The sequence below is a fragment of the Myotis davidii genome, unplaced genomic scaffold (assembly GCF_000327345.1).
Source record: "Myotis davidii unplaced genomic scaffold, ASM32734v1 scaffold205, whole genome shotgun sequence".
Lineage (NCBI taxonomy): Eukaryota > Metazoa > Chordata > Mammalia > Chiroptera > Vespertilionidae > Myotis > Myotis davidii.
The window spans coordinates 6,325,860-6,340,981 of record NW_006297573.1 but is presented as its reverse complement, the minus strand read 5'-3'; the positions used below and the strand labels follow the sequence as shown (position 1 = coordinate 6,340,981).

At 35.7% G+C, this 15,122-nt stretch overlaps 1 protein-coding gene across 1 annotated transcript in view; it reads left to right on the top strand.

The window, feature by feature from the left end:
• The window catches only part of EPS8 (epidermal growth factor receptor pathway substrate 8), a 110,814-nt gene that overhangs the window by 26,419 nt on the left and 69,273 nt on the right, over positions 1 to 15,122 (top strand). Inside the window, exons 3-4 of the mRNA XM_015570182.1 lie at positions 10,780 to 10,859; positions 12,719 to 12,795. Coding sequence (XP_015425668.1) covers positions 10,801 to 10,859; positions 12,719 to 12,795 — 136 coding nt within the window. The 5' untranslated portion in view covers positions 10,780 to 10,800. The remainder of the gene's footprint in view (positions 1 to 10,779; positions 10,860 to 12,718; positions 12,796 to 15,122) is intronic.

Below are 15,122 nucleotides of genomic sequence, written 5' to 3'. Positions count from 1 at the left end.
TTTTTTTTACAGAGAGAGGGGAAAAGAGTTATGGAGGGGGAGAGGGAGATACATCAATTGGTTGCCTCCTGCACCCACCCCTACCAGGGCCTGGGATTGGACCTGTAACCCATGTATGTGCCTTTCTTTGACTGGGAATTGAATGCATGACCCTTCAGTGCGTGGGCCGAGGCTCTAACCACATAGCAACACCAACCAAGGCTCTCCTGAGTTTTTCATTAATATTTGCCAATGTTTAGAAAATGAAAATCATTATAGAAAAGGGCAGATTAAGCACCGTTATTTTTACTCCCTCCAAATAAAATGTCAGTAAAGAGATTTAAAAAAGGACAGCATAGGGATCATTGTAACTCACCTAGAGTCCCAAGAAACTGAAACCCAAGCTGTTAGTGAGAGACCTTGAGAAGCAACCCGATTTTCACTTCAGAACCTCAGAAAGGCTCAACCATGAGGGTGAGGCTGAGAACAGGAGGACTAAGAGGTAGTGGGTGTAAAGGGGCCTTGCATCCCAGATGCCTCCCATACCTGGCGAGGATGGATGTTTCTTCTGTGGAGAGTGTGAACTGCAGAACTCTTGAGTGGGGGACACAAGGCACAGGCAGGTAGAAGATTAAGTGAAACAGTTACTGAGCAGTGGGACAGCCTAGCCCACTTCTACTCATCACCAAGATTTTGGCAATCAGGTATCGATCTCCAGGTGTGAGATTGGAAGATGCTTCCTGAAATATGTGCTCTTGCAAGATAAAAAGTAAAAGTAAGGATGAGGGAGTCTTGGGATCCAGGAAACAAGGATCTAAGACAGGAAAAAGATGACAGGAATGAGGAGGATAATGTGGAATTTGGATACCATGATGAAAACTGTTTAGGAGGCCTAGAGAGTAGTCAGTTTAGATTCCAACAGGAATATAGTACAGGGGTCCGGGAGAGACGACTCTTGAAAGATAAAAATGATGGTGTTTAAAATATTGAAGGGAGACTTCACTGTGGTGGAGACTAAGGGATGAAATTAATAAAAGTACATAGGAAATCTAAGGGTTTAGGGTAAGCTAATTTTTAACTCTAAAGAATACAAAAGATTAAACAAAAGAGCAAATGTAATCTTAGTATATAAGATTAGCAGTTACACAGAAACAATAAGTAGCACTGAATTTCAGTCTAACAAAATTTGATATAAATGTAACTTTATGTATTCTGGTTTTATCTCCAGCGTCCTCCCTAATCACTTTCTTCCTCTAAGTTATTCTTCAGTAGCTGAACTGTTGGTGGTTTCCTAAATGTTACCCAGCTGCCTCATGTTTTGGCTCTTCTCTCTTCTGGTTTATTCAGCTCACACCTTGCAGCCTGAAGCCTGAGGGATTTTATGAACCGGGTGCCCTCCCAGCGTGAGGTGCCCACCTTGCATTTGGTCTTTCTACTTGCTACGTTGTACCCTTTGATGCCCCCCCCCTCCCACTATACTATACACTTCTAAAGATTTTTATCTGGCCTTCTCTGGTTCAGTCCCATGAGGGAGATTTTGTTCTCTAGACCCACGCCGCATCTAGCTTCTCTTGAACTTTATACTATGCTTCTTATGTTGGAAGCTGGGTGATGGAGATATGAGGGTTCAATATAATATTCTCTGCTTTTGTGTATGTTTGAGGTTCAAACACCATCTTCTTGTTCTTAGCTCAATCACCATCTCCACTGGGAAGCTTCCCTGACCCTTCCTTCCCCAGCATCCAGAGTCCATGTGGGGCCCTGGGTTTCTTATACTCATCAGGCCCTGTTGGGTCCTAATGGGCTGACTGAATGAGAGAGCTTTGTAAGGGCCTCCACTGTGCGTCTCTCCCTTCCTCTCTGTAAAAAATCAATAAAATATATTTTTAAAAAAAGAGAGAGAATGGGAAGATGGGAAGGTTTTCAAGGAAGGTTTTGTTAGTCCTAGATCTTGTGTGATTTTTGTATAAGTATCTACTGACAATCAGTTATTTTTGTAGTCAGACAAATGTAGATGGTTATTGGAATGGGTTCTTTTTTGGTTGTTGTTTTTGTGTATTATTTGTTGCATTACTTTCTAACAACATATTAGGATTGCCTCTGTTGTTGAAGATAAATGAAGGGTGGTACTGTGAAAAGATTGCATTTTTACTCTGTCAACAAACTGTTAAGTGGTTTAGAATAATAGGAATAAGGAACAGTTAAGAATGAGTTGAGAGTTTGACCTTATGTGCCCAATTATGAACTTTCCTTGGGCTTATACATTTTGACCTTGATATACTCTGGTACCTAAAGCAATACACAAAATATTCCATTTGCGCAAAACACCTGTTCCCTGTAACCATTCGGCTAGATCTGTAAGACCATATCTTGCTAAAGTAGAACAGACAAATGGCAACAATGAATAATCCTTGATATGGCATTTCTTGTCCTCTGATTAAATGACCAGGGTTTGAGTAGTATGGCAGACAAGAAGAGCAGGGTTGAAATGAGTAGTACCTATTATAATACAAGCGTAATATGATAATTACATCAGACAGCCAAACAACCTTCCGGATGTCCTTCCAGATGAAGCCGGGGCTGCGAGGGCTGGGGCTGCGAGGGCCAGGGCTGTGAAGGCCGAGGCTGTGAAGGCCGAGGCAAGCTGCTGCACCTGCGAGGGCCGAGCCCCTTGCACGAATTTTGTGCAGCAGGCCTCTAGTGTTTTTATAAAATATCTGGGAAGGGTGATATCAGCATACAGTAGAAAGCTTTACTTAACTTTAAACAAAATCACATGACCTAAAAAAATTCTGTATATTTTAACAATTAATCATTTTTACTTGTAATAATCTCAGGGAGATGTATTTGTGATTTAGAAAAGTGGGATGAATTTAGTACCACAGTTGGTTAAAGGTGGCGTTCCCACTTTGTAGGTTGTAACCATTTATAAAAATTCTGTTGTACAGATTGGAAACCATTGGTCCTCTTAAGGAGCTGTACTGGAAATGCAGAGTGAACCATCTGCAGTATTTTGTTTACTGCTTAGAGTCCTCTGCTCAAGGTAATACAGAGGAAGGTAGTTATGTGGCAGCAGGGTAGTTAAATATTAAAATGTTATAGCTCATCTGTGGGTTCCAGCTCTGCTCATTGTACCTACAAGGTTTTATGATTTACTATTTTTAGAGGCCATTTGATGTCATAATGAAATTTGACTTCAAGAGTTTTTATTTTACTAAAGACAACTTTAGAACCTATGTTCCTGTCTTTACACCCAGCTGGATTACATCACGCCTAGAAGCCTTATCCGTTTGCCTTTGTGAGTATGTTGAACTGTACTAATTTAGCATTTGGCTCACATATGGAAAAAGGATATCTAGCAATAAAAAAGATATCATATGAGATGCTAATTTCCTCAGTAATTTTTGTTTGTACTAGTTAATAGAATATCAGTGAATAATAATTCTCAAGGCTGATTTATAAAAAGTAGACATTAAAAAAAATAATTAATGGTGAGTGGGAGTGGCTTGGGGTAGGTGGAGTGGTTTTCTCTCCTTCTTGTTCCAAAATGTTGTTCTCTGAAATGTGTTCAGTTGAGAACTGAATTGGCAGAAAAAGTTAAACTTTTATTCTTATCCTGGGAGAAAATGGTAACAGTGAATATTCTTCTACCCCTTCTGAGAGTTCATACTCAACAACATTTTGTTTCTGTGAGGATTTGAACTTCTTAGGTAACGTTTACTTTTTAAAATGCTGATAATTTTTTGGTGGTGTTAGCCAAGGTTTTTGTTAAGGTCTGGGATCTCTTTCATGTCCATCTCCGTCTCCATCTCCATCTACTCCTCCCTCTTCCCCCTCCTCCTCCTCCCCCTCTCCCTCTTCCTCCTTCTTTCTCTTCTTCTTCTCCCTCCCTCTCTCTGTCTCTCTCTGTCTCTCCTTCCCTCCCTCCTATACCCAGCATACAACCAAAGCGTAACTCAGTTCTTGTCTGAACTACCCAAAATAGGAGTTTCGCAGGGGTGAATAATCAGGAGTTTCTATTTGATGAATCTGAACCTTTACTTTTTGTTTTCCCATCTTTTCAGTTTGAGTCAGAAACTTCCACTGACAAAGAATATGCCATGTTAAAAGTCAATATATATAGCAGTCACTGTATGAGGCTATCTGTAAGTCCACTGTTAATCATGGAAATAATACAATCAGAGAGACATATTTAAGTCTATATAAGCAAGGTATATGTAAGAAGGAAAATTCATACATAAATAAATATATGGAGATTTTAATGAAAATTTCTCAGGTCACGTGTGCAATTGAATGGAAACCTTGCTGAGAAGTAGCTCAAGGCATGATCCAACCACCATATCTCCCCACACCCAACCCCAGCAGGATACAGAGCCTGATAATAGAGAGGTTGAGATAATTTCTTCTCTCTAAAATTTAGAGTCTGAATCATTCCCTTTCCTGCCATATTTTTATTGCTGTTGGAAGATTCCAGCTAAATTGGAGTCTTACTTCCTTTTCACCTTTAATATGTATTTAATTATAATTAAAGAAATGCAAATGACCCTGGTAAATTTATGGGTATCATGTGCTATTTACATAGGGATAAAACACTCAACAGATCCACTTTCATATTTAGGAAATTGTCTCAACTATGATAAAAAATTAACCCATTAAAGTAATACAAATAAATACTTAGATATTTAACCAGTGGAAAGTAATTATTATTCAAAGCCAGATTCAGCTTAACTTATAATACATTTACAACATTCTAATTAAAAGTAGTTTTTAATATGTGGTATTTATAGACCTGATGACATTTTTTCCCACATTCTTCAGTGAACATAATGTTAAGCAATAAAGCCATTTCACAAAATAGTGACACTATTGTTTTCGTACTATCCCTTTCACTAAAGTAAATCCTCTCCCTTTCCACTTTCACACTAGCATTTTTAGTACCTTCTATTAAGAAAACTTGACTAAAATAAAGAGTATCATTGAGGAACCCAGCATGAAAAGAGCTGAAAACTGCTGGAGAGTACACAATGGTCAAACTAGCAGTGTCACTTACTGGAAAGAAAATTGGATATAAGTCAGCCAGGTCAGGGTTTAAATCCTGGCTCTAATTCTAGCTTCTTGTGTTACCACTTAGGCAAATGACGGAACTTATTTGAGGCTGTCTTCTAGCTCTATGAGGTAAAGCTAATTACCACCTCAAAATGTTGTTCTCAGGATGGAATGGGGTGAGGTTTACAAAATATCATTTGAAGTGGGGGCTCATTGAACATTGTTTGCTTTTCCCCTTTTTGTCCTCTGCCTGTGATTATATCTGATACAAGAAACAGATAGTACATTGCTGTTCAATCATTCATGGCACTAGATGATTTTTAAGAGTTTCAAAGTAACACACAAATGGCACCTAGGCTCTTTAGCTCACTTTCTTCATTTATAAAATGAGAAGAGTACTTCAAAAATTAATGTGAAGATTAAGATAATGGATAGAAAACATTTACCACAATAACTTGGTACAGGGTAAATGGTGAATAAGCAGCAGTTGTTCTTTTAAAAGTTAGCATATTTTCTCAAATCAGCATGGTATTAACAATGTTTTGAACTGAGATAGTATTCATTTTCTATCTATAACAGCCAAGCAGTGTATGTGTGCTGATGATGTCATCATAGCAACAAGAATTAGAAGGAAATACTGAAGCAGTAGTAATAGGGTGTATTTGGCTTTTCTCTGTGTTAGGCCTTTGAATAAACTCTGTCATAATATTGAACATATAATTAGTGTGAAAGTGTTTCTTTTTAGTTGGTTATTGAATTTTAAAAATGAGTATTCTTCTTTAAACCAACATTCTGGTTTGAACATAGATTCTCTGCCAAATTACGTTCCAACTTACAAACAACCTAAGAATTTTCTCATAATTATAAAAAAGAGGAACCTAGATAATTGTTTTTAAGTGATTACAGTGTATTGATTTAAAGACATGAAATTATTCTCCCTACATTTATATTGGCCTTGAGAAAATATTGTTTCTATATAGCCTAGAACTTATTGCAATACCTTCACAAGTGTTTGCCACTATTATCATTTTTATTATTATTACTATTATAGCAGTAATAATTATATTATTACTGTTATATTAGTTTTCCAAGTCTATTCATATACAAAAGTTCGTTATTTTTAAGTATTAGGCCAAATGACAGAGGGAAGTAGGTGGTAACATCTCTTACTAACAATATTGGTAAGAGTTATTGAAAAGTAGTCATTCTAGAAGACCCCGTAGGAGACACTGTGTAATGATTCAGAAGGTTTAAAGCAAATTGGTTGTGCTTTTATTTTTTAAGCACAATCATTAGTAGACAATATCACAATGTATTGCTTAAAAAATGAATCTCAATGGTCTTTTAGTTAAAGTCTTAAATAATGATAATCACCCCCATCTTGTTTTAACTTAGATCAAGAAACATACATTAAATTGAAATAGAAATATATATACTTCAAGATACTTTGTCAAAGCCAAACAAACAAGTAAATAAAACCTTAAATAAACAAAAATGTCTGTGACATTTTCTCAGGGAACAAATTATTTTTAAGGACAGCTTAATATACAAAGAGCTACTAGTTGTGTGTTAGCCAGATTGGGCAGGTGGTGTTCTAACATCGAGTCACGACTACATACTCATCAGTTTGAAAATTGATATCAGATGCAAGCAGGAGTAAAGAAAGGGGAGTCAATTCTATCTATCTATCTATCTATCTATCTATCTATCTATCTATCTATCTATCTATCATCTATCATCTATCTATTATCTATCATCTATCTACCTACCTACCTATCTATCTGGGTCTTAAAACTTTCTAATACAGATTTAACTTGCTGTTTTAGCTTACTATAGCCTTCTTTATTTCTTCTTCAGTGATTTTTGTACATTCTGTTTCCTTTTAAAATTTCAGTGTTTAACATTTTTGTTGTGCTTTAACTTAGATATTAAATTGTTTTATTTTTATCCTTGCAATTGCCAAATAATATTATTTTCTGTAGAAGAGGAAAATTATAGTAACTATGACTTATAAAAGGTGTTTTCATAAGGAAATCGATGCTCTATTTCAAATCTCTTAGAAGCTCTTATGACAGTTTTAATGTACACTTTTAGCAGAATTAAGTAGATAGTTTAGTAGAGTTAATTGAGTGGAGTCCTTAACCTTGTTGTGATAAAGAAAAATTTTCTCTCCTTGGCTTTTAAGTTGTTTTAACAGCTAATAAAAATTAAAACAACTTACTTTAAAAAAATAAAAAGAAAAAAAATAAAACACCTTACTTTTCAGTAAGAGTTGATGGTTCTCCTATATATGATTCATATAGGTATAAATTGGATGTCTTCTTAAGGCCTAAAGGAAAACAAACATTTGTAATTGTTTTCTTTGCAAGGTGTGTGTTGTAATTGCTATATTTAAATATTTGAAAACCTCTATATTGCTATATGAACATTGTGACGGGTGAAACTATGATTGCTAAATGACGACAGTTTGTATGTATTTAAAATTCAGTTTAGCAAATCAACATTTTGTTCTCTTTTCTAATGCTCTCTTATTCTGACATCACTATTTAAAAAACAAAACAAAACACAAACCATGTATTATTTGACTGTCATGAAGAATTAAACATGAAAAAGATGAGTTTCTGTGGCTATCACTTTTCATTAAAGCCAGCCGCTGTGGTTTTAAAATGCAGACCAGATCAAAATCAGTACAAACCCTGGGGGTTTAATTCTGAATGAACCAGCTTATTTTGAAAGAGTACTTCTTATTTTTAACTTTGGAAGTTAAACTTGCACATGCATCTGTCTCATTTGATGTTTCACTAGTCCTGTGAGCTAGGAAGACTGGGAATTATCTCTATTTTACTGATGAGAAAATTGGTACAGAGGTTTAATTGACTTGGGTAGACTAGTTTGTGCCAGAGTTTTAGCCTTTCAACTGTGCTATGGAGGATATGTTTGCTGTTTCTAATTTCATAGTGTTATTCCCGTCCTCTGTCCTGGCCAGACTTCTGGAATGATGTGCTCCACCTGGACTCTCTAGGCTTATGAGTTCCAATTGTAAAACATTTAGGAGTTTGGTAAACTGATGTTAAACCATTAGTAGCTTGAAATGGGCCACAGTGTGAATATTAATACTATAGAAATTAGCAAGCACTACAAATCAGGGTTTCATTTTCCCCCCTGAGAAATGGCTTACCTGTATATCTCTGTATCGAAGTATGAATTGAAGGAAACAAGAAAAACAGAATAGATCAATTTAATATAAATATAATTTTATAAATGCAGTACTTATCTAGGATAGAGGTCAGTATTTCTTTGTTCCTTAATTTAGAAATTTGCTTCTACGCTGCAAATAAATATGGGCAAGACTATCAAAAGAGCTTGAACTAAACTTGAGTGTTTATAAATCCTAACCAGTTTTTAAGATCTAGGTCAAGTTCCAGCCCTCGAAAAAATTATGCAGTTGGTATGACTTTTCCTTCTTCTGAACCTGGGTTTCACATAGAGCCACATACATGGAGACTTCTTTACTATGTGTTTCATATGGATTAATGTATCTCCTTAAGAACACAATAAACTCTGAAGAGTGAGACATGGATTTTCCTTCTTTCTTTCTTTGAATAACTATTTAATGAACACCTATTTTATACTTGCTGCTATCCTTTACTGCTTAGGAAACACCAGCTATCAAACAAAAGTGTATGCCTTTATGGATTTTATACTCTAGTGGAGAGTCAGGAGTTAATTTAAACAAATGAAAAATATCATTCTGGTAAGTACTTGGCAAACTTGTTTATAGTGTAGAGAGTGACTGATGGTGGGTTTTCATCTATTCATAGAGGTCAGTAAAAGCTTCCCTGAGGACACTGATTGAAGCAGCATCTGAAGAGCAAGAAAGAATTAATTTGAAGTTACTAGTTTTTTTAATATATGAATACAAATGTTATTCAAAATTTATACTAATATTTAAAAAGTTTATCTTTGTTGAAAGATATCCCTCTTTTTCCCCCCATTGACCCCTTCTAGCCCCACCCACCCTCACTCCATGCCTTCACCACACTATTGTCCATGGGTTATGCATATCTATAATAATAAAAGCATAATATGCTAATTAGACTGGATGTCCTTCTGATGACCTTCTGGACGGAGCCAGGCTGCAAGGGAAGCCGGTGCCGGCAGCCAGGGGAAGGAAGGCCTACTCTTGCATGAATTTTGTGATCAGCCCTCTAGTATACATATAAATTCCCCTGTTAATCTCTTCTCACCCATAGACTTATTATGCCTTTACAATCTGAATCAAGTTCCCTAATTATATGGCCTGTATATCATTCTGAATTTTCCCTTTTAACAACATTTTAAATTTTATATTTATTCACTAAGTGTCTGTTTTTTTCCACTAGACCAGTGGTCGGCAGACTGAAGCTCGGCAAACCGCGGCTCGAGAGCCACATGTGACTCTTTGGCCCCTTGAGTGTGGCTCTTCCACAAAATACCGACTTCTGCGCATGGGCCATGAAGTTTCAATAGCACTGTACGTGCGCCCGCACGTGGTATTTTGTGGAAGAGCCACACTCAAGGGGCCAAAGAGCTGCATGTGGCTCGAAAGCCATGGTTTGCCGACCATGGCACATTGGCACAAAGCTGGGACTATGTCTGTTCTGTTTACCTTGCTAGTACCTGGCACATAGTAGTCACTGGTAGTTGTTAATGCTCCTACTCCCTTTGCCAGTGTCTTATAAGAAAGCTGGGATATGTCTTACCTACCTCTCCTTTATCAAGAAGGCATAGTAAAAGGATGTGGCAAAAGTAGGTTTACAGTTATTCATATGGAAAATAATACAATAATTACTAAATAATAATACAAGAATAAGCTTTGTGTTTTGTGTACTCACACTGTAAACCTTCTTTTGTCCTACCTTATATATGAAAGTGAGGAAAATAAGACAATGTCTAAAATGGTTTAGTGCCACCGAACGCAGGGAATACCAGTGTATCCAGGAGTGAATCGAAATAAATCAGGGGTAGCAGGATTGTCTCAGAGAAAAAAAGTAAAGGCCATTGGATTTGGCAGTAAGGAAGTTTTACTTATTCATCTTGTTTGAAGAAAATTTGTTCAATTTGTGAAACAGATTAAAAAATTATTTCTGAAGTTAAATAATCTGGCATTAATTTTTAAAATTGCTTTCTTGTGAAAAGTAAAAGGAATGTTTAAATGAACACATCTTGTAAAAAAGATGTATTCAAGCGTGTATGTGTAAGATATTGTCCAGTGTGCTATGGAGGAAGGAAGAGAAGGAGGGAGGGATGAAGAAAAGAAAATTAGATGCAGGGAAAAGAGTGGAAGGAAATTGATGGGATTGTGAAATGATTATCTTTACCTGCTAGGACTCGGGGATATTTTTCCCCTTTGCACTTTTATGTATTTTATTCTCTTCTATTTCTCAAGTTTTTAAATTGAATTAATCTATACTAGTTTATAATAAAACAATAAATGGTATAATTTCATGAAGCTGACAGTTGATTATGAGTGTGATTTTTTTTACTTGCCTCTAAATTTCCTAAGAATTTTAGTTTATTAATGTTCAATGTTAATAGGATCTTTATGTGTCCATTCGTACTTCTTGTGCCTGAGCTCCTTGAGGGTGGAGATATTTGTGTTTATATCTCCAGCATCACCTTGGCAATGACAGATATTTGTTAAATGGATAACTTTGAAACTGAGGTGTCATGATCCTTTTATTGCCTTCAGTCTTTGTACCTTTCATTTTGTAGAACACATGATTGAAAGCCACAATGAATGGTCATATTTCTAATCATCCCGGTGGTTTTGGAATGTATGCACCTCAAATGAAGTAAGTTGGGAGGTTTATATTTAATTTGTTGTTTTTTAAAAAATGTTATTTGGTTTGTTTTATCTTTTTAATGAAAATATTAATTTTATTTTGTAGTTCATTCTTCCTTAATATATAATGTCTTTGTGACACTAACATATGTTATCATGTTTGCTGTTTCTGATAATTTGAAAAGATGCTTAAGTAATATCAACTCCAGGGGTATTATAACAAAATATAAGATGTTTTGTTCTAGTATTTTAAATTTTATTACTTCCTATGGCTGAGTATATACTCTCCTTCAGAGCTTTCAGTTTCTCTGGAGAAATTTATTAATGTTCTTCATAAGATATTGGCATTTGAGGAGATTTAAATGTCATCTAGTTCAGTCTACAAAGATATTAACCATTGTGTAAAACAAACAAAAAAAGAATAGATCAGACAGACAAAACAATCCCTGTGGCTCTAGGTACAACTTGAGATCACCACCCTGACTTAAGTAGCCATTGCCTTACATATTGTGGTTAATATTGTTATTTTATATTGACCATTGTGTTATATAGTTTGCTCATCATTTTTCAAAACCGGATTATTCACATTGTAAAGAGTTATGCTTCCCCCTTTCTTTCTATAAAGATTATTGCAAATCTCTTTACTTTTGACCAGTAAGAAATAGCCCATACAGGACAGGAGGGCTATGTCAGGTACCACCTTTTCTTGTACATCAGGGAAAGCTTGGCCACACCCTTGATTTTTTTTTTCTGTTTTCTTACAATGAGTATCCACTTAATCATGAATTTATAATAATTTCTTCTATTAAAGGACCCTTGTTTCTATCCCTTTCTTCTTTCTGTGTTAGCCCTATTTATGCTCATTATCTCCTACCTGAATTTTCACTGCATCTTTCTATCCTGTCACCTTGCCATTAGCTTCTGAATTTGTCTTAAAAAAATTGGATCATGTCACTTCCTTGTGTAAACATATTTACTATACACAGAAGTAAAAATTTAATTATTAAGCCCTCTACTTGCCTTCTTTACTCCTTGAGCCACTCGTCTGACGAGGCACATCACATGAGATGCATTTTCCCTCAGACACCATGCTTGTTCTTGAGCCAGTTCCGGCGCCTTTTCCTCACTCAGTTCTCCCTTGTGTGAAGACCTTCTTGCCATTATTTTAGACTCTGCTTTAATGTCAATTTGGCTGTAAATTCTTGGGCATCCTGATAAAAATGTTAGCCTTTCTGTGATCCGACATGTGTTCGCTATTAGTTTTACCCAGATATTACATTCTATTGTAACTATTTTACTTGTTTCACTAACAGTAACCTGTTCTCCTAACCCCTATGCCACTTATTCTTCTAGTTTAGGACTGAATAAATGGAAAAAAATAAACAATTTGAATAATATATTATTAATGCTTCATGTAATGTATTAGGAGGAGGAGGAGGAGGCTAGTTTTAAGATAAAGCTGATCAAATTTAATGATAAAGTGTTATTTTGGTTAATTGCATTTAAGTATTTGTGAAAATAGGGAATAGTCCATTACATCTGGAATCATTGAGAGCTTTTTATAACTGGATTACTGCTCAGTATGGCAAACTTAAACTCTTCTAAGAACTTTCAACCTTGGTGAATCTTCTTGGCTACAGTTCCACCTTGGCATTTGAGAGGAGGCGTGATTTGCACCAGTTTCTATTTCCTGACCACTTACCAGAACAGGATCCACCTCATTTTGGCAAAACTACGTAGCATAAGTTCAGTATGTTTGTTTAAAGCACATGGTGATGATGGTGCATTGGAATTTTTATTGACATTTTTGAATTTTTATGACTGACTTTGGACTTTAACCCAGCACAATGACCATTTTTTTTATTACAGTGGCTACGGATCACCACCCACCTTTTCCCAGATGGACAGAGAACAAAGTTCAAAAACAAGTGCAAAGGCTCTTTATGGTATGTTTAGTTATTTGATAATAGGTTATAATTCTATTTCTAACCCCTGATTTTTCTACCAATGAACATTTCAGAGTCATAGTTTGAACCCATGCTTTGTTCTGTATTCTTTGGGATGAAGTACTGATAGATAAGAATTATTTTAAAGAGTTTTTACAGATACTACTAAAGCTGTGACCTCTGCTGGCTGGCATACAATTTAGAACATTTCAATGCTTTCTAGGGAGCCTTTTGCATGGCACCAATGCTTTAGGTGGAGTTTCCCACCTAATTACTTATGATATGCTTGTTGATATTCATGCCTGATCCAGTTGATTGAGAGATAACAGTTGACAGAACTCCTTCCTTGTAGTTCTTGAACTTTTTGGGTAGTGTTACACCATGACCAGTAGCATTTATATATTTCATTCTGCATTGCAAAACAAGCAGGCTTTTTCCCCGATCCTTCTGTAACTTCCATTGTTCTTTTTACATAGATTCACATTATAAATAATGTGTTTTAAACTTCAATTATAAAAGGTATTACTGAAAAGAAGTTAAAGACTACATATGTTTAGGAAGGCATTTGTTTTTACAGAGTCTTTATGGCCTTTTAATATTGTACAATAATAAAGAATCAGAATATGATTGTGGTTAATAGCGAAAACTCTGGAATCAGATTTCTTGGGTTGAAATCCATTTCTACCATTTATTAGCTGAATGATCTTGGGCAAATTACTTTGCCTGTCTGTACCTCATTTTTGCTTATTGATATAATGGGGGCTATCTCAAAGGGTTGATATGAGAATTAGATGAGTTAACAGTGCCTCGCTAGTAGAAAACATTATATAGTTGCTCTTATTATTATTGACATTATCATTATTATTATCTGGGAACCAACAACATTTTCTAAATTTGGATTTTTTTTACATTGTCTACATCTACAATGTCTTGGCTATGATAATGAACAATTCTAAGATTTTGTGATTCTTTTTCTGCGTATGTATTCAGTGACTACACTTTACGACTCAAATTATACATTGAGAAAATGGATTTTATACCATACATTTTCTTCTGACCTTGTCAATCTGATTTGTGTTGGTTTCTGTTTTCTCAAGTGCTGTATTGTGACATCCTTCCTGTGGTCTAGTAGTTGTGAATTGTAGATCTAGAGAATATATTCAACAAATACTTAGTGATATATGGTCCTCGACTTTAAGGCACATTTAGAGAATGACATGAAGAAACTGGAAAAGGAAAACATTTTTTTGTAAGAATAAATAATTTCTTAAGTTTCTCATTTCTAGACAGGTATTTATTTTAAGTGTTTCTGTGTGCTAGGCCTTGGTCATCATAGTCTCTATTTCTGTGTTCTCTCATTTATTTCAAAGATGAGTAAGAGCTGGTCATGCTTGTACATCATTTTGGTGAGGAGGTAGTCTGGTAAATAAGCTGTTATAATAAAGAGCTAAATAAGCTGGACAGTGTGTTTAATGTGCACTGGGGGTGGTCACGTTAGTCAGGTGGGATTTTGTGGAAGAGTTGAGCCTTGAAGTGACCTCTAAAAATTAAGTAGTGTTCACCAGGCATTTGGGAGGCAGGAGGGATCTGTAAACATCAGTATAAACTCTTTTAAAACTTAGCTGTATATTCTATGAAGGTAGGCCATATTTACCATGTTCACTTCAGGATTCCCTAAGTTTAGCACTATGGCTAATGTACAGTTTATGCTCAATAAATGCCTATAGAATGAATATAATGAATTAGCAAACTGAAAATAATTTGCTGTTAACTGTAGAGTACAAGGTGATACATTCATAAATAAGATTGGTAAAATAAACATTGTCCATATTAGGAAGAATTAGACAAATGAATTGGATATTGATTACAGGGAATGCCCAGCCATTGAAGTGTTTTAATCAGGGGGGTAATAGGTCACATTCATCTTGGGTCTCCTTACCTAGTAACAATATTGAGGGTAGATTTGGTGCATATGGATAGAAACAGGTGAATCAGACATTAATAGCCCTAAGACTTTTGTTAAGCAGAAAGAGTATTAATCTTCTCACAACAAAAGTCTGTTTTCAGAGAGCTAAGGAATAAGGCAGTGATGGCGAACCTATGACACCTGTGTCAGAAGTGACACACCAACTCATTTTTTTGGTTGCTTTTTCTTGTTAAATGGCATCTTACCTAATAATAGACAAACATGTAAATTGACCGTCCCTCTGCTAGGCTCACCAGCCAATCAGGAGAGTATGCAAATTAACGCAACAAAGATGGCAGTTAATTTGCAAATTGGCGTGACCAAGTGGCTAGGGGAGAAGTGGGATGCAGGCGTTCCACAC